The sequence below is a fragment of the Eretmochelys imbricata genome, chromosome 4 (assembly GCF_965152235.1).
Source record: "Eretmochelys imbricata isolate rEreImb1 chromosome 4, rEreImb1.hap1, whole genome shotgun sequence".
In the NCBI taxonomy this organism is placed as follows: domain Eukaryota; kingdom Metazoa; phylum Chordata; order Testudines; family Cheloniidae; genus Eretmochelys; species Eretmochelys imbricata.
Genome location: NC_135575.1, coordinates 126469662 through 126490448, shown reverse-complemented (window position 1 = coordinate 126490448; position 20787 = coordinate 126469662). Strand labels below are relative to the sequence as shown.

At 42.0% G+C, this 20787-nt stretch overlaps 1 protein-coding gene across 1 annotated transcript in view; it reads right to left on the bottom strand.

Moving 5' to 3' along the window:
- Positions 1 to 20787, bottom strand: part of ZFYVE28 (zinc finger FYVE-type containing 28) — a 310224-nt gene that overhangs the window by 6450 nt on the left and 282987 nt on the right. The window contains exons 10-12 of the mRNA XM_077815925.1: positions 19442 to 19581; positions 18601 to 18717; positions 17823 to 17927 (exon numbers count right to left, since the gene is read on the bottom strand). Of these exons, the coding sequence (XP_077672051.1) occupies positions 17823 to 17927; positions 18601 to 18717; positions 19442 to 19581 (362 nt within the window). The remainder of the gene's footprint in view (positions 1 to 17822; positions 17928 to 18600; positions 18718 to 19441; positions 19582 to 20787) is intronic.

Genomic DNA, 20787 nt, shown 5'->3' with positions numbered 1-20787 from the left:
ATCTTATCGTTGGCTTACTCATCGTTCTTCTTATCACAGTACAGTATATTGTGAGCTAGCCTAAAGGGTACTCCCTTTCCTAACCAGTGACCCAGCAAATGCTAAAACAGTTCAAGTGCAGCTGTGAATTTAGCCCTGTGGCGTATCGATTCTGGCTTTTACTTCCCACCCTACATGCACCAATCCAATATCAGCTGCACTGCAACATATCCCTGAAATAACACTTAGCACATATAGAACATGTTCAAATGCTGTGCAAACATAACTAATTAATCCTCAGTCACACTTTCCCTGTAAAGGTTGGTAAATCAGTCAGTTTGTGGATGTTAAAAATCAACAAGAAATAAATTATTTGCTCAGGACCACAGCGGTGGACCAGATTAAAAGTTGAGACTCATGGTTTCCAATCCTGTGTTCATTCCTGCAGAAGAATTTGTGGCTGAAAAATCTTCCTATGGGGTGCAAAAGCACAGGCTTAACTTTGAGACAAGTAGGCACTTTCTTAAAGGTAAGCATGTGCTTAAGTGCTTTGCTGAATTGCAGACAAAGTGCTCAACACTTTGCATTGAGCCTTTAAAGATTTAGCCATATTTTAAACCAGGCAGGCACCAAGGACAATACAATTTACAACCAGGATCCCTCTCCAAGGATCTTCAGCCCCCGTCTCACACAGCCTTGGGAGCTGGCTTTTGGGAGTTACTGTATGTACTAAACATTGAGCTCTCTAGAAGAGATTTTTGAAAGATTGTTTAAGAGAGGTCTCATGAGAGGATAAAAATATAATATGATGGGAAGTACAGCAAGCTTTGTACATTAAATTCCAAGCATTACTCTGAAGACACTGCTGAAAGCAGGGTGGTAACAATGCACCAGCACCAACAGGCTTTTATTTTATGGTCCTTCTCCTGAGCTGCACTGCTCCATTCGCTCTGCATGCAGCAGGAAATTGAAACGTACAATATATTTAATCTCTGAGGCACTGTCTACCAGTGCTTTAGAGATCTGCAAACAGAATAGAGAGAACACCTTGCTCTCAGCGCCAACTGGCCCATTGCTCTATTGTGCACAGGGGCCAAAGAAAATCTGCCGGAGAATAGATGACAGGCAGAGAAGGCCACAGCAGGAACATCAAGGAGGGGGAAAAGAAATAATAAGCATCGGGGGCGAGGGTGCTAAAATAAGAGGGAGAGAATATTAAATAAAGTGTTAAGAAAAAAGCAGAAGAAAGAAAAAATATTGAAAATGAATAAGAAGAGTGATTTTGGAGATAAAGGAGAAAGAGTTAAAAAAAAAAGAATCAAACTTGTTAACACAGCATGAGGGAAAACAGACAGTGAATGAAAGATAGGAACCTTACATGAATCCAGGATCTGGATGTTTAAGAAAAAACATCAAATACTACATGTCTTGTGACAAAGTGACAGGAGTTGGAGACACTGGAACAAAAAGGCATGTGGTGTCCAATTCATTTCGATATGCAGCAAATCTGCTACACAGCTTTTTATGGTGATAAAACAAGGATAACATCTCCCTGGCACACAGGAGCAGAGAGGCTCCTGAGTTACTCAGTTTGGACCTGGCTCCAGACTCCCCCTGACTTTGGAGGATTTGGATGTTGTGTTCTGCTTTGGGTCCATCTGTAGGAAAAAGTGAGCAGATTGGCCCTTGTATGCATAGAAAGGCTACATAATGAAGACTCAAAGTTTGAGGACAAATGCCAGTTTATTTAAGGGCAGCCTGCCTCTAGCTTGTCAAAAAGAAAAGGAGTACTTGTGGCACCTTAGAGACTAACCAATTTATTTGAGCATAAGCTTTCATGAGCTACAGCTCACTTCATTGGATGCATAAAGTGGAAAATACAGTGAGGAGATTTATATACACACAGACCATGAAAAAATACACATTGTAAGGAGAGTGATCACTTCAGAGGAGCTATTACCAGCAGGAGAGTGGGGTGGGAGGAGAGAAAACCTTTTGAAGTGATAATCAAGGTGGGCCATTTCCAGCACATTTCCAGGAGTTAATAAGAACGTCTGGGGAACAGTGGGGGCGGGAGGGAGGAATAAACAAGGGGAAATAGTTTTACTTAGTATAATGACTCAACCACTCCCAGTCTCTATTCAAGCCTAAGTTAATTGTATCCAATTTGCAAATTAATTCCAGTTCAGCAGTCTCTTGTTGGAGTCTGTTTTCAAAGTTTTTTTTGTTGAAGGATAGTCACTTTGAGATCAGAAATGGAGTGACCAGAGAGATTGAAGTGTTCTCCAACTGGTTTATGAATGTTATAATTCTTGACATCTGATTTGCGTCCATTTATTCTTTTACGTAGAGACTGTCCAGTCTGACCAATGTACATGGCAGAGGGGCATTGCTGGCACATGATGGCATATATCACATTGGTAGATGTGCAGGTGAACGAGCACATCTACCAACGTGCAGGTGAACGAGATCGTGTGGCTGATGTGATTAAGCCCTATGATGGTGTCCCCTGAATAGATATGTGGACACAGTTGGCAATGGGCTTTGTTGCAAGGATAGGTTCCTGGGTTAGTGGTTCTGTTCTGTGGTGTGTGGTTGCTGGTGAGTATTTGCTTCAGGTTGGGGGGCTGTCTGTAGGCAAGGACTGGCCTGTCTCCCAAGATTTGTGAGAGTGATGGGTCGTCCTTCAGGATAGGTTGTAGATCCTTGATAATGCGTTGGAGAGGTTTTAGTTGGGGGCTGAAGGTGACGGCTAGTGGCGTTCTGTTATTCTCTTTGTTGGGCCTGTCCTGTAGTAGGTGACTTCTGGGTACTCTTCTGGGTCTGTCAGTCTGTTTTTTCATTTCAGCAGGTGGGTATTGTAGTTGTAAGAAGCTCTACGATACAACCGCATTTGCTCCAACCCCTCAGACAGAGACAAACACCTACAAGATCTCTATCAAGCATTCTTACAACTCCAATACCCACCCACTGTTCCTCAGACATTCTTATTAACTCCTGGAAATGTGCTGGAAATGGCCCACCTTAATTATCACTTCAAAAGGTTTTCTCTCCCCCCACCCCACTCTCCTGCTGGTAATAGCTCCTCTGAAGTGATCACTCTCCTTACAATGTGTATTTTTTCATGGTCTGTGTGTATATAAATCTCCTCACTGTATTTTCCACTTTATGCATCCAATGAAGTGAGCTGTAGCTCATGAAAGCTTATGCTCAAATAAATTGGTTAGTCTTTAAGGTGCCACAAGTACTCCTTTTCTTTTTGCGAATACAGACTAACACGGCTGCTACTCTGAAACCTAGCTTGTCAAAGGGATTTATGCTCATGTTGTGTTCTGACAAACAGGAGCTTGGGTTCAATTTCCTGTCCTGGTCTCTCACTTGTGAGAATGTTGCTGAAACAAAACATCCAGTCCCTGGAGGGAAGAAGGACCTCATATCACAGCAGTGACTGCTCTGGCCAACGAATAATGCCGACCTGTTCCAGAAAGGCTGAGTCCACTCAGCTGGGAAGAGTGGGATGTGATGCAGGAAACTGGGAGAGTGAGGAAAATTGGGAGATTGTTAGGGCTCCAACAACGCTAGCTCTAGTCTAGTGGATTTCTTCCCAGTACAATGACAAGATTATCTCTTTAGCACTAAGTACTAAGCACATGGCAAGACACACATTGTGGCTGAACTGTCCAGAGAAGGTAGTCCATACTGAACCTTGTTTGCTGGTTTGGATATTCAGAGACAACCATTAACCCAGAGCTCCTACGGAAACTCTCTGCTGGACCTGTGTGCGTCAGATTTCACCAAGCACAATTGAGAAGAGAGAGAGAGAGAGAGAGAGAGAGCAACCCACATATAACCCTGGTTATCTTCTACCAAGATAACCTTAAAAGTTCTGTTTCTACAGTGGCAAATGAAACTTATGGCACTGCAAATGTCACAATGCATTACCCTCACAAGTGCAGAAAAGTCTGATCATCTTGCTCTCACTCTCCTCATGGAAGCAGTAATTACTGAACATGGTAAATACTTATGCTGCAGGCATGACAACTAGAGAACCCTGGGGACATCAGCAATGCTTGCCAAGTTTGGAAAGGACCATCACCTTTTCCCCTCCCTTCAATTCCTACCTTAAAATCGGCCCTTTTGTCCATAACACACAACTTCTCTTGTGCCATTTTTATATAATCCCTCTTATTCTTATCTTTGATGCCTGAAAAGCCACCCAAGGCAATTATACCCAGCTATTCCTTCCTGTTCTCAGAAAGGATATGTTTACACTGTAAGTGAAGGTGTGATTGTAGCATGAGTAGGCATACTCATGCTAGCCTTAATCTTGCTAGTGTAGGTAACAACAGTAATGTAGATGTGATGGTATGGGCTTCAGCATAGGCTAGCAATCTGCATATGTATCCAGAGTCCCTGGAGGTCTTGTAGTCTGGTTGCTAGCTGTCATAAATATAAAGGGAAGGTAAACCCCTTTAAAATCCCTCCTGGCCAGAGAAAATTCCTCTCACCTGTAAAGGGTTAAGAAGCTAAAGGTAACCTCGCTGGCACCTGACCAAAATGACCAATGAGGAGACAAGATACTTTCAAAAGCTGGGAGGAGAGAAAGAAACAAAGGGTCTGTGGGTCTGTCTTTATGCTGTCTTTGCCCGGGATAGACCAGGAATGGAGTCTTAGAACTTTTAGTAAGTAATCTAGCTAGGTATGTGTTAGATTTTGATTTCTTTAAATGGCTGAGAAAAGAATTGTGCTGAATAGAATAACTATTTCTGTCTGTGTATCTTTTTTGTAACTTAAGGTTTTGCCTAGAGGGATTCTCTGTGTTTTGAATCTAATTACCCTGTAAGATATCTACCATCCTGATTTTACAGGGGGGATTTCTTTATTTCTATTTACTTCTATTTTTATTAAAAGTCTTCTTGTAAGAAAACTGAATGCTTTTTCATTGTTCTCAGATCCAAGGGTTTGGGTCTGTGGTCACCTATGCAAATTGGTGAGGCTTTTTATCCAACATTTCCCAGGAAAGGGCGAGTGCAAGTGTTGGGAGGATTGTTCATTGTTCTTAAGATCCAAGGGTCTGGGTCTGTAGTCACCTAGGCAAATTGGTGAGGCTTTTTACCAAACCTTGTCCAGGAAGTGGGGTGCAAGGTTTTGGGAAGTATTTTTTGGGGAAAGACGTTTCCAAACAGCTCTTCCCCAGTAACCAGTATTTGTCTGGTGGTGGTAGCGGCCAATCCAAGGACAAAGAGTGGAATATTTTGTACCTTGGGGAAGTTTTGACCTAAGCTAGTAAAGATAAGCTTAGGAGGTTTTTCATGCAGGTCCCCACATCTGTACCCTAGCGTTCAGAGTGGGGAAGGAACCTTGACACTAGCCTATTCTGAAGACTGTGCTACCACGACTACACTGCTAGTGTTACCTGTGTTAGCTAGCTACAATCACACCTTCACTTACAGTGTAGACACACCCTCAAAGAGTTCAGTCAGTACAGACTATTATTTTGGTAGCACATGTTTGGACTGAAACCAACTTTCTCTTGCCTGGTACTTCAAAATCTGGAATCCAATTGATACTGAAATTCTGATTTCTCTCTGTCTAAGGAACTTTCTCTCAATGCATTTCTGGGGCACAGTAAAGTTCTAATCTTTTTGTAGAGCAAAAAAAAAAAAAAATCAATCAATACATTGGGATTTAGAAACCGTGGGAAAGTTGTGGTTATTGTGGTGCCACACGGCAGCAGTGCTTCAGAGCAACTGCAGGACTCTATATAACTCTATACAACTGCAGTTTCTATACAACCAGAAAAAGCCCCAAAGAACCTACAATCTAAATAACATACAGACAATACAGATCAGACTGTAAAATAGAATACAAAGGATGAAGATTCCAACTGGATTAGATGTGATTCTCCTTGCAGGTTCCCTGGACTTAAGTCAGACCAAGTTATTGTTACATAACATGAAACCAGACCTATTAAAAGCTGTGGGTCTGGAAATTTGGATATTTTATACAAATAATGAAATACACTATTCTACTCTATGTTGGCTTTTATGCAGCGCTCAACACTGTAGTATCTGAGCAACTTTCTGTAGTGCAGTGGTTTTCAAGCTGGGGAGCGCTGGGATCCGCAGACTATGTCTAAGGGATCCATGAAAGGTTTTTGTTACCATAGAACAGTGGTTTTCAACCTGTGGTGTGCAGACTCTTGGGGTCCGCAGACTATGTCTAAGATTTCCAAAGGGGTCCACACCTCCATTTGAAACTTTGTAGGGGCCTGCAAATGAAAAAAGGTTGAAAACCTGTGCCGTAGTGCATTAAGCAACGTGACTAAACATCAGTCATGTGTTGTTTATTCTCTCATCCTCTCCCCCGAGAAGCTGCACTAATTTGAATATTTGATGATTACATGTTTCCTCATTTGCATAAACCTGTTGCCGGCACCCAGTGCCAGAGGCAAACAACAGCAAACCACAGGACCAGATCCAACAATACCCCCTTGGGTTCACCATCTCTCTCCCTCTCTCTCTTAATCATCTCTTAAGATTCCTTTGTCTGGCTTCCCCCTTTTTCCCCTCAAGTTTCCCCTGTCCTGTCTCGCCCTTTCTCTGGCTCCCCAGAAGCAGTAGAAACTTTTCCCCTTAGTTCTGGAGGGGCGAGGGGTTACTACTCCTCTCTTCTCCCCACCCTCCAAGGAGTATATCTTGGTGCTGGGATCTAGAATGTAGCTCCCTTCCCCGCCTGCTGCAGAGGGTTTCCTGTCTTCCTCCTGCTGTGGATGGCAGTGTGCTGCTCCTCCTGCTGTTGGGCTCTCTGTATTGCTGAGCAGCAGCTTCGTGGAGGAAGTTCTTGATCTTGCCAGAAGGACGATTTCAGGTCCTATATGCTAGGCAGTTCAGCTTACTCCCTGAAAACCAGAGATTCAAGCAGCCACTCTGGAAGCCAGGAGAAGGTACCTGAAATCAGGATTCTCCCAGGGAAACTGGGAGTCTTAGCAGGTAATGTGTGGAGCACTGTCTCATGGCTCAGGTAGAGCTGCTGACTAAGGAAGAGTTTTGCAACAATTTAAATGATTTCGTTTACAAAATGCTGTTGGTCATCATTATAAAGACCAGAGCAGCTATAGGCATTTAGAGAACAACAGGAAAATTGGTTGTTCACATCAGGCTGACAACTAATTCTGCTTTAACGATTACTAGATACTATATTCCACAAATGCTCTAGTGTGTGGTTTCCCGTGGCTATGGGAATTAGGGTTTAAGACCTGGGCTGAGGGATACTGGATATAGTTAACTCTGCATGTTAGAGAGCAGCATGGAGTTATGACTAGGCAAATGTGGGGAGAGGAGAAATTATGTTATGTGTCACAAACAGATGCAAACACATGCCACAAATAGCTTTTTACGCTGGCATTCATGACACCTACACTATGCCTGGAGTTATGACTAGGTGACGGTGAGCACAGTGGTGTTATAGGAACGGGAGTGGGATCAGAAGGGAAAAATTAGTGTACTGTTACATGGTACAAACAGATGTTTTCACATGATTACCCTGGAAATTCACAGCAAACATGTTATGTCTGGAATAGAAGTTGTGTCTGAAGGGCTATGACAAATCTATCTTTATAGAGCACAAATAGCTGTGTGACACATCCATCTTTCCTCCAGAAAGTCTTTTGATTTGAAATCTCATGCTTATTGTTACAACAGAGATGAATCTAACTTTCTCTTTGTCTGCCCAAAACTCCATGACCTTGTCTACGTGAGAATTGTTCAGATCATAATTCCCAATGGGGAAGGCTCCATCGGTGGTAGCACCAGTGGAAACTGTAGTGCAGAAAAAACTCAATAAGTTGCCTAAGGTTAGACATCACAGTATTAAAAATACCCAAGCCAGTCTCAAGTATTTACACTACCGCTTCCAGTGATGCTGCCAGGAGACCTGCATTTATTGGGAATTACAGATTAAAAAATTCCTAGTGCAGACAAGTACTAAAAGAGCTTGTTATAAAAAGTCTATTGAAGAGTAAGGCAAGGTATGTGAGGTAATATTGTTTATTGGACCAGCTTCTGATGGTGGAAGATACAAGCTTTCAGGCTTCACTGAGCTGTTCTTCAGGTCTGGGGAAGGTAACCAGTGTCTGAGCTAAATACAAATTGGGACAGACCGTTAAGGGGCTCACACATGCTGTAAAATGAAGTGGGCAATTAAGCGTTAGCAGGCAGTGAGGTGTGTTACAAATTGTTGTAATGAGTCATAAAACCAGTGTCTCTGTTGAGTCCACATTTTTTAGTGTCTTGCAGAGTAATGAATTTAAGTTCCCCGTCTTTTGAAGGTGATGTGCAGGTTTAGTTTGAGGACAAGAACTGAGAGGTCATATATGGATTGAGTGCTTTATGAAAAGTGTTCACTCACGGATGATATGGTGTTTTTGTCTTCTATCATTTTCTGTGCAAGTTCATACGAGAGCATAGTGACTGTCTATGCAGAGTTAAGGTTCATGCTAAAACTGAAACTGAGATTTTTACTAACTTTAATCTCATGTATAATTTTTCTTAATGCTGTATAACATTTTCCTAATGTGTGAGGATACTTTTTTTGTAAGACAAATATATCTCAATCTTAGCTGTGCGTTTGCAAAGGTTTTTGTAGTGGGATACCAAATAATCCAGAGTTTATTGCATTTCACCTTCACAAAGTCACTAGGTTTCCAACTCATCTATCCTTACCAATGTCAGGGGGTTCATAATAAAAATTCATATTTGTTTTATGATCCAGACCAGCTGGTGGATTTTAAACAGAGTCAGAATGAGAAATCTGATAAAACTGAGAACGGTTCATTATCTCCATCTGAACTGGGACAAGAGCCACTAGTGGAATTTTAGATCTATTTATTCATCTTTACTGATTGAAAGTAATCTTTTATATTTGGGCACCATTTGCAAGGGAATACGGTCTGTGATTGTATATGGGAATTAATTAGAAATATTTGGACATTTCTTCCCTGTTAGGTAGTCTAGTGAACTCTTTTAGTGTGAAAGGTATTTGTGCTCTTTGGTGAGAGCAGGAGCCGGGGTTAGAGATATGTTCATTTTCAGTAAATTTGTTCACTTTATGTGGAAACATTAATTTAAAAAAAAAAGTGATTGGAAGTGTAGAAATGCTACACACAAAAGAGTATCGTTGACTGGTGCAATCCCAACAATGGCCTTCAGGATGAATTCATTGGGAGGAGGCAGACATAGAATCATAGAATCATAGAATATCAGGGTTGGAATGGACCTCAGGAGGTCATCTAATCCAACCCCCTGCTCAAAGCAGGACCGATCCCCAATTAAATCATCCCAGCCAGGGCTTTGTCAAGCCTGACCTTAAAAACTTCTAAGGAAGGAGATTCTACCACCTCCCTAGGTAACGCATTCCAGTGTTTCACCACCCTCATAGTGAAAAAGTTTTTCCTAATATCCAACCTAAACCTCCCCCACTGCAACTTGAGACCATTACTCCTTGTCCTGTCCTCTTCTACCACTGAGAATAGTCTAAAACCATCCTCTCTGGAACCACCTCTCAGGTAGTTGAAAGCAGCTATCAAATCCCCCCTCATTCTTCTCTTCTGCAGACTAAACAATCCCAGTTCCCTCAGCCTCTCCTCATAAGTCATGTGTTCCAGACCCCTAATCATTTTTGTTGCCCTTCGCTGGACGCTCTCCAATTTATCCACATCCTTCTTGTAGTGTGGGGCCCAAAACTGGACACAGTACTCCAGATGAGGCCTCACCAATGTCAAATAGAGGGGGACGATCACGTCCCTCGATCTGCTCGTTATGCCCCTACTTATACATCCCAAAATGCCATTGGCCTTCTTGGCAACAAGGGCACACTGCTGACTCATATCCAGCTTCTCGTCCACTGTCACCCCTAGGTCCTTTTCCGCAGAACTGCTGCCTAGCCATTCGGTCCCTAGTCTGTAGCTGTGCATTGGGTTCTTCTGTCCTAAGTGCAGGACCCTGCACTTATCCTTATTGAACCTCATCAGATTTCTTTTGGCCCAATCCTCCAATTTGTCTAGGTCCCTCTGTATCCTATCCCTGCCCTCCAGTGTATCTACCACTCCTCCCAGTTTAGTATTGTCATAAATATAAAGGGAAGGGTAAACCCCTTTGAAATCCCTCCTGGCCAGGGGAAAGCTCCTCTCACCTGTAAAGGGTTAAGAAGCTAAAGGTAACCTCGCTGGCACCTGACCAAAATGACCAATGAGGAGACAAGATACTTTCAAAAGCTGGGAGGAGGGAGAGAAACAAAGGGTCTGTGGGTCTGTCTATATGCTGGTTTCTGCCGGGGATAGACCAGGAATGGAGTCTTAGAACTTTTAGTAAGTAATCTAGCTAGGTATGTGTTAGATTAGGATTTCTTTAAATGGCTGAGAAAAGAATTGTGCTGAATAGAATAACTATTTCTGTCTGTGTATCTTTTTTGTAACTTAAGGTTTTGCCTAGAGGGGTTCTCTATGTTTTTGAATCTAATTACCCTGTAAGATATCTACCATCCTGATTTTACAGGGGGGATTTCTTTATTTCTATTTACTTCTATTTTTATTAAAAGTCTTCTTGTAAGAAAACTGAATGCTTTTTCATTGTTCTCAGATCCAAGGGTTTGGGTCTGTGGTCACCTATGCAAATTGGTGAGGCTTTTTATCCAACATTTCCCAGGAAAGGGGGGGGTGCAAGTGTTGGGAGGATTGTTCATTGTTCTTAAGATCCAAAGGTCTGGGTCTGTAGTCACCTAGGCAAATTGGTGAGGCTTTTTACCAAACCTTGTCCAGGAAGTGGGGTGCAAGGTTTTGGGAAGTATTTTGGGGGGAAAGACTTTTCCAAACAGCTCTTCCCCAGTAACCAGTATTAGTTTGGTGGTGGTAGCGGCCAATCCAAGGACAACGGGTGGAATATTTTGTACCTTGGGAAGTTTTGACCTAAGCTGGTAAAGATAAGCTTAGGAGGTTTTTCATGCAGGTCCCCACATCTGTACCCTAGAGTTCAGAGTGGGGGAGGAATCTTGACAAGTATCATCCGCAAATTTGCTGAGAGTGCAATCCACACCATCCTCCAGATCATTTATGAAGATATTGAACAAAACCGGCCCCAGGACCGACCCCTGGGGCACTCCAATTGACACCGGCTGCCAACTAGACATGGAGCCATTGATCACTACCCATTGAGCCCGACAATCTAGCCAACTTTCTACCCACCTTATAGTGCATTCATCCAGCCCATACTTCATTAACTTGCTGACAAGAATACTGTGGGAGACTGTGTCAAAAACTTTGCTAAAGTCAAGAAACAATACATCCACTGCTTTCCCTTCATCCACAGAACCAGTAATCTCATCATAGAAGGCAATTAGATTAGACAGGCATGACCTTCCCTTGGTGAATCCATGCTGACTGTTCCTGATCACTGAGAGTCTATGCTACACTGCAGTTTGTGGTGCCATCTGTTGGATGACAGCAGAAACATTTATCCGTTTGACATAATCTGGCATATATGAGAGGAAAATCTGCATAATTCATGTCAACAATGACAACTTGGAGCACCTCACTGACTTGCATAACCTGCTGTGTCTGTAGGGATTCTGGCCTGAATTGCTTGGGGAAGGGGGTTGTGTGTACAGTTCTTGTGCAGAAGCCAGGCAGCTTTAACTCCAAATGCAGGTTGAGCTAAAACTTTCTAAACCTAGGGAGTATTTGAAAGTCCTGAAACTTTTTACCAGTAGTTCATTACTTGCCCGTATGCCTCCACTCCCAAACAGTCAAAAAATCCTTCAGTCTTTACACCCTGAACTAATGCTGGCACTGCTCTTCCCATAAACTTCAGTGGTGCCACTTAAATGTCCCAGTTGCTGGCAGGACCTATTTTTTTCAGTCTGGTTGTTTTGTATGGGTCATTCTGGAGGCCAGAGAATGAGAGGCTAGAATGACTGCCTTGGCATAAGCAGTCTCATTACCAAAGATAACACTGTGGAAAGTCCAGTATGTGAACAAACGAGGAGCCGGTCCCTCCCAAAAATTACTGATTATCAGAATGTGTCGTGCTTTGACTTCAGGAACTACCTTTCTTTATCTAACTCTTGATAGGCTTGTGTAACACCGAAACACCCCAGTCACTGGCGGGCGGGATCAAAGCTGGGACCTCTGGAACTACATGCATGAGCCTCTACTGCATGAGCTAAAAGCCACATAGCCCTTAGGTAAGGCTTTAGAGCAGAGTCATTAATCTCTCTCTCTACGTGGTCTTGGTGCTATTAGATGGGACAGAACACCACACTCAGGAGGTGTGTGGGTTACACTTGCCGAGAGCTCTACTTTACCAATAGCCATCTACTTATATGGCCCCCATCACTTAGAACCCGTGACACTGACAAGTCCATCTAAAATGGTGAGAAAAATGAAGTTTCTTTTCTTTGCTTAAACCATTTTTTTCTTCATTCTTGACTAGAAAGGATGAATTTTAGACCCCAACAAGCCCAAATTTAGTTAAATGAGACTCTATGGCTTTCCCTCTCATCTTGTCCGTATATTTTAATTTCCGCCTTTTCCAGCAGTGGCAAAAGATATACTTCCCTTCACTTCCTATTTTGTGATACAGTCCCATTGCTTTAGATGAACTGGGGAAAACTGTAGCCACTCAGCCAGAGTGACTGAGGCAGATGCAATCAACGAAGTCAATGGAGCTGCACTGATTTACACTAGCAAAGGATCTGGCCCTATGACACATCAGTGTTATTTTTACATTAACTCCACTGGAAGCTGGATCAGACTCCTAAAATGCTAGTTGCTCAAATCCTGATTAAAGCACAAATGAGAGAGACATTAGTGATATCATTCTGGTCTCTAGCATATTTCTATCATCCATATCACAGGATAGATTTTATGTTCTTTTGGAGCAAGGAATGTGCCTTTTTGTGAGTGATTAAAAATAATCACCACAAAATTCTCAGAATCAACAATTTTTAACGAGGAGGAAAGCGTCTAGCTCTAGAAGTAGCAGAGGATTTTACAGGTCAGGAATGAACTGCCCTGCAAGAGTTTCATTGGGACCAATAGCATCTGATGTAGAGGGCCCCCATGCCATACACACATATCTGACTAACTAGCCAGAATGCTGCCCTTAATTCCCAGTCTGTGCTCCTGTCTTACTCCAGACAGAATTCATACTATCATAGAAATATAGAGCTGGAAGAGATCTCCAGAGGTCATCTTGTCCAGCCCCTTACACTGAGGGAGGACCAGGTAAACCTAAACCACCCCGACAAATGTTTGTCCAACCTATTCTTAAAAACCTCCCATTATGGGGATTCAACAACCTCTCTTGGAAGTCTATTCCAGAATTTAGCCACCCTTTTAGTTAGAAAGATTTTCCTAATATCTAACCTAAATTTCCCTTGCTACAGATTAAGCCCATTACTTCTTGTACTACCCCTGTTTGACATGGAGAACAATTGATCACTGCACACCTCAGAAGCAGTGCAAAGACTTGGGGGAGTCAGGGGTAATGGAGGAGCTGATGGAGAGGGAAGTAAATTGCTGGGAAGGAGCCTAGTTGTGAACTTGGAGAGTTATTGGGTATGAGTAGGAAAAGTAAGGAACAGGTTGTTTTTTTGTGTGGGGGGGAGAGGTGGAGGGATTGTTAGGGAGCTTCCCCCATGCAGACCTTGGCTGACCCCTAGTCTCTCCCATTCAGTCAGGCACATCTGCCCCTGTCCCCATATGTCCTTGCACCCACTGTCCACATGTGTCCCTCGACTCCCACTGAGACACCCACTCCCCCCATCCCCTCGTGGCCCTGCATCCCCTCCCCCATCCCCATGTGTCTCTGTGCCCCCACCCAGCCATTCCCCTGCCCCTATGTGTCTCTGTACCCCCTCCCCCTGTCCCCATGTGTCCCTGTACCCCCTACCCCTGACCCGATGTGTCTCTGTGCCCCCACTCAGCTACTCTCGTCCCCATGTGTCCCTGTACCCCCTCCCAATCCTCATGTGTCTCTGTGTCCCCACTCAGCCACCCCTGTCCCTATGTAGCTCTGCACCACCTCCACCATCACCATGCAGCCCTGTGCCTCCATTCCCATTCAGCTCCTGCCCCAGTTTGTCCTCTCTCACTAGTCCTTATGACCCCCTGTCTGACCTCCCCAGCAGCCGCATGCTGTCTGTCTCCGCATAGGCCCTGTTGCCTGACCTGGCCCGACAGGCACTGCAAAGAAGGCAGGCACTTTCTCTTCCTTAGCTAGCTGGGAGCTGCTGCTGTGTTCTAGCACCACAGCACTCTCTGGTGGGCAAAAGGCAGAACTGCAGCAATATTTCAGCAGAGCTTTTTTCTGCACAAAAAATTAAAAGTATGCTTGGTTCATTAATTATGCACACACACAGTAGCGCAGAATTCCCCAAGGAGTAATCTCTCCTCTGCATTCAAGCTGAGATCTAAATTACCTATCTATCTGATCTCGGGTTTCCTGAATTCAGAAGACTTTGAATAGAAAGCAATGGTATGTATACAGGTAAGTACTGAGCATTTCAATACACAGCTAACCAAATATGCTTTAGAGACCTGTCCTGGAGCAGAGAAGTCTGAAGTTGGGGTCTCATGCTCTGAAAGACTATTCAAGTGGCTTCAGTGGAAGCTAGAGAGACAATGATTAATGGTCGTCTGACTGTCTTAGGGTTTTCTATAGAACCCATCAAGTGATATTGGAAGGCTTATATACATTTAGCCATTACATATTATACTGTATATGGTGCTGTAGCAGTGCCGACTTTCTAACATACTGGGTGGTGCTTGAAACCCCTGGCTGTGCTCCAGACCCAACCCCCACTCCACCCCTTCCCCCAAACCTCCACCTCGCCTCTTCCCGCCCCCACTCTGCCCCCACTCCGTTCCTCTCTCCCCCCCGCAGTGCCTCCTGCACACTGCAGAACAGATGATCTGCAGTGGGGGGAGGCTCGGGGGGGGAGAGGAAGTAGCTGGCTTACCAGTGGAACTGACTGCCGGTGGGTGCTCAGCACCCACCATTTTTTGCCGTGGGTGCCCCAGCCCTGGAGCACCCACAGAGTCAGCCTATGGGTGCTGTGTTTTCACAAGCATGTTTTACAAACATTAACTAATTAATTCTCACAATGCTGTCGTGAAGGAGTGGCTAATCATTAGTAACTTCTTTTAACAGATGCTGAAAATGCAATAGAAAGATTAGGTCTGATCGCCATATTTGGGGTCGGGAAGGAATTTTCCTCCAGGTCAGGCTGGAAGAGGCCCTGGGGGTTTTTTGTCTTCCTCTGTAGCATGGGGCATGGGTCACTTGCTGGAGGATTCTATGCTCCTTGAAGTCTTTAAACCATGATTTGAGGACTTCAATAGCTCAGACATAGGTGAGAGGGTTATTGCAGGAGTGGGTGGGTGGGTGAGATTCTGTGGCCTGCATTGTGCAGGAGGTTCAGACTAGATGATTATAATGGTCCCTTCTGATCTTAATGTCTATGAGTCTATGAGGTGATTTGCCCAAGGTCACATAGCAAATCACTAAAGGTCTCAAAAATTCCATTCCTATTCTCTAATCACTAAACCATGCTGCCTGTCAGTATTTTTGGTAGATGATTAGAACAAAATATTTAAACAATGTGTTCTTCTATATGTAGTGTTCCATGTAAAGCTAAGCATGTACACCTCAGAACCAATCAAATTCAGCCACCACTGAATTTTAAGGAAGTTCAGATACAGACTCAAACTATGTGGTTGGTTCCATACCTGTATCTATACACCTAAACCAAAATTGGAGATAGGAGCTTCTTGGATGCTTGAATCCTGATGTGAATTTTGTGATTAGGTCCCATTTCTAACAGCATAGAAAGAGCGGCCCACATTTTCAGAAGTGGAAGCTTCAGTTTTAGTTCAACTTGAGAGATCTTAAAAGGGCTTTGTTTTCTAAGAGCGTTGACCTTTCAAGACGTTTGAAGTTGGGGGTCAAAAATCACTAGATGACACTTTTGAAAACTGAGAATTTCCTATCAGTTGAATATCACTGAGAGTAAGAGATTGCCAGACTCCCAGTGGGATGCAGCACTTGCATTTAGCCCTTAAAGATCAGACTTCAAAATACAAGTTATTTTAGAAACCTCTAAAAATGATCTAAGATATATTATTTATAATTTCTTTTTCTCTTAGGTGGTACAGCTTGATTTCTGATGCTAAGCCTTATACTGGCTTTATATATTGAGCGATACAAAAAGAGTATCAATAACATTTTTTTAAAAATTCTCAGACATTTGTAGAACACTTCTGAAAAATTATGTTGATTCTATAAAAATGCATAATGCTGAGGCATGGTATTCATTTGGAATGACCTATATAAATCATTTGTGGTTTTTCCCTCTTACTTAGTAATGCAGTAAAATGACACACATGCCATATAAGCTTACACACCATATAATTATGTATTCACTATATACAGAATATCTCTATACTGACACAGATATACATACTGTACATACAGGATTTTCAGATCTCAGGTGAAGTTTTGCAGGGCTGTCAGTTATAAAAAAAAAAAAAGGGTATAGATGGTAAACCTGAACATGTTCCATCTGGAATCATGACCCCACGGAATCCCATGATGCCATTTTTAGTCACTTTTCAGAGAACAGCCACACTTTTAATCAGTTTTCTTTTAGTCCTAATCAGCAACTTTTGTACCTAAGTCAGTGTTGTTGGGGTACCATTAAAAGTAAGATCCTAAAGTTGAGACAGTCCTCAAAATGCATTCACAAGAACAATTCTAATGAAATGGGTTTTTTATAATGATGCATAAGCAAAATGACTTTGAGTGAAAAAGGCCTTTGAAAACCCATATTTAAAGAAGATAAGAAATGTTGACAGAAAAGGATCATTGTGTTTTCCATAACTACCCTTGAATAGAGTAAGGGGTAGAATAGGATGATATCCACATATTGAATTATAATATTGAAATATAAAAACAAAGGATTGCTAATGATAAGATTAAAAGCTTTGATAGCTACACTTTAAAAATCTGTAATTATGGGTAGTGAATGAGTATAGAAGAGGTAACACTTAGGCCAAGGCCTTGGTGGCAAAGGTATGGTTTTGTCGATTCTTCTTTTACAAAGAATCACTGATCTGCTTAAAATGACGTGATTGCTGACAGAACAAAGATAATACGTTGTGCAGAAAGTTTTAAGGTAAAAACACACAAACCTGGAACAACAATAAGTCTTTTACTGGGAAAACCCAAAGGCACAAAACGACGTGACATAGAAATTGCACAAACAAAAAAATAAATAAATGCGGAAGATGGGTAATCGAAGTTTGCACATATGTAATTTTAGGTAAGCTCTGAGTTACCTAAAACCCAAAGGGTTAATGTGATTGCAGAAGCCGATTGTGATTACCAAGCTGACTGCAGAAAGGTTAAATAATCTGTAATGTGGTAATGTATAAAAGATCCCAAGTCAACAAGACCCAAATCGGAGAAACACCGGACCAGAAATGGAAGGACCAGACTGAAGGATCATTCCAAGAGATCAAAGGAGGTGACAACCATCATGGAAGACGTAAGGCCTTCCTGGTGCTCTGGAATGTGGTAACTTGGGCCCTTTATTAATTTCCTCTTTTCTGTTATCATTTGTCTTGCATAAATGTATGTTCAGACACTATAAGTGACAATATTTCTGTCTGAAATAGTATATAAAGGTGAAAATTGATAAAGCCTAAATTGGGTGAACTCGTGACTCAGTTTCCCACTTTACCCCCCAACAGCATGCCCTTATTTGAATTCTCAGAAATGTTAAAATACCTTCAAAGTCTCCATCTCTGGCCTTTGCTGCAAGTTCTGAAGAAGATATGGTTTCCTGGCATAAAGCACAATCTTCCAGTGTGGCATTCCTTAAACCCTGATTAACTGAAAAACATGAAACAAAATGAACTTAACATCACATATTAGATTGTGATAGCATATCTTTTTCGTAGTCTTTTACCAATACCGCAGCAAATTATTGGGAGGTCCCAGCCACACTTAGGTTACATCTACATTGCAGCAGGGTGTGTGATTTGTAGCTCATGTAAACCTATCCATGCTAGCTCTCTAAATATAGAAGTGAGGATGTCATGGTGTGGGAGTCAGCACCAGCTGTACAAGGCAAGTACATACCCAGGGGTGGTCAGACAGGCTTGCGCAGCCCACGCTGAAGCCTGCAGCTCTGCATCCTCTCTGCTATTTTTGGTGAGCTATCTAGAGTACAGCTAGCATGAGAATGTCTACAGGAGCTACCATTCACACCCACAGAAAAGAAATACTATTTCTTGCCTTGTATCAGTAAGCAAATGGGCAGAAGCACCCTGGACACTCTGTCTTTTGACTTTTGGTGCAAGGCATACTAACATGTATGTATATTTTCCACTGACATATACATTTACATACCATTTCTATGATCTCATTTTACCAAGGGTTAAATGACTGTAGAAGAGCTGAGAGTTATTTCACAGGAACAAAAGACAAATCTCCTACCAAATATTTTAAAGACCTATGCACAACTGAAAAGTGCAATAGAGAAAATGTACTTTATTATGTTCACCTTTCTTCTGCTTTTCCTTGTCCTCTGTTTCGGGTTTGGTTGCCATCACTTCAAATAAGGTCTTTAAGATGCTACGCAAATCACTGGCATAGTTTGTCTGCAGCTGGTCAGCCACACCTAGCCGGTGGTGGAAATGGGTAAAGCCATTATTATTTGAACATCACCAAAAAAAAATGATCCTCTAAATATGTACAATGCTGTTATTAATGATTTTATGTTTAAAAAGACTAGGGAACACTTATAGTTCATACTGGTAATAAAATTAAGATCATAACTGAAAATTTTATTTTTAAAAGAAATTAGATTAAACTACAACAACAGTCAAGACTTTTTTGTCCCTAAAGTACTTGTAATCTGATATGCAATATCTGTAGTGTGCTTTTGTCATAAGAACATTCTGAGATTTTTTTAAATATGAATTACATTGTTACAGAGCTAGAAAAAGTTATGATAAGTTACAAGACATAAGTTATGATACAAGGACTACTACTACCAAACGTCTTCATTCCCCTCAGGAATTTCTTCCATTGGAGTCTTGGGACAGCACTGGGAAGAGGAAACTCTATGAGGATGAAGCACCTACATAACCAAACTCCTCCTTAACTGCAGATTTCACAAGTCCCCAAACACCAGTCCTGCAAGCTGCTCTGTACAGGCAGACACCTGCCCCTGCAAGAGCTGCATGCAGGGTAAGGCCCTAAATTACAATCCTGCAGGCACATCGTATCTAGTCAGTGCTACATCCTATATTTTCGTGCACACCCTAATTTCATAACAGAGACACAAAGAGAGAAAGATGAATAAAATTGACATTCGTAACAAACAAAGGGAGCTCTCAGACCTGAGATGCAGACAAAGAGTCGGTGAATAAGGTCATTGCTGCCATGAAATCGGGATCTGATCTTTTCTCTGCTAGCAATTTTAGCTGCCTGCAAGGCAAGCTGGATTTCCTCCTGATCAATGTCATCGGATGAACAGGAGCTGGTCATTAAACTGCTGTAGGGGACAAAACATAAGGAAGAAAGGTAACTTAAATCATCACTTTGTCTTTCAGAGAACTACTGGCCTCTTAAAGGATTTCCTGCTCAAACACTGCTCTTACCATAAAACAAAACAAATAGTTGTATATTCTAGCTGACCCTTCTGTTCCAAGCCTATTTAATTACTATGAGGGCCAATTTTCATTCTATGGCATATTTATGAAATAACATTTAACCAGAAAGCCATTTGCCAGTATTTTATTGGACTCTCCTTTGTTACTATGAAGTGGCAGTAACCAATCCATAATTCAGTTCCGTTTCCAGTGTAAGCCCAGTTCCAGTTACCACCACCCCCTAAAATCCATAAAAGAATATTAGACTCAAAATGGGAAGGTTAGATCTGGGGCCAAGTTAGAATTTTTCTATCAATTTTCAAGTTATTTGGAATAGGGGTTCCTGAATTGAGACCCTAAAACAGAGAGGTTAACCAGAATCCAAAAATCATTCTAGTTTTAATTGCCACTTTGCAGGGGGGGAAAAGGGAAAGCAATCAATTGTAGTTTCTTTAGTAAAGGTCTAGCACACAGACCAGATTAGTCCATTACACCCTAATTTTAGAAGTTATTGAGATGTTAAATTGTTATCTCAGAATGGCTCATCAGCGCCAATGAGCTTATAATAGGCCACCAAATGACCTTAAGAGACTTAAATCTTCATTTTTTAAAAAAAGTTACTCCCTAGTCTTTTCTTCTTATAGAGACAGAGTTCAAAATGTAAACCAATCCTCAGGGAGGCTTCCCAGTGGAAACAGGATATTTTCTCCACCAAAACTGAAGTTAATCAAACAAGCTATTTTAAAAGGTGTTTGCCAGAGTTAGAATATCCAACAGTGGTTTCCCCTTTGATCATAGCTTTTGAATAGAGTGAGCTGCAATTAAAATTGAATTCATGTAGTCGAGGCAAAGGAAACATGCATTCCTCTACTCTAGTCCTCCGAGAAAGTTAGAAACTCAAACTAATTTCCTCATATATATAAAAGAGAGTCTTCTCATCAGTGACTAGGAAAATCTAGAATGCTTTACTCATAATCACGCAGTAGTTTTGCTAACTCCAGCCTTTTTTCCCATTATACACATGGCATTGAAAAAAAAAGTTCACTTTACAACTTATTAAAAATAGCATGCTGAAGGCAATCATTTCCTTCTTC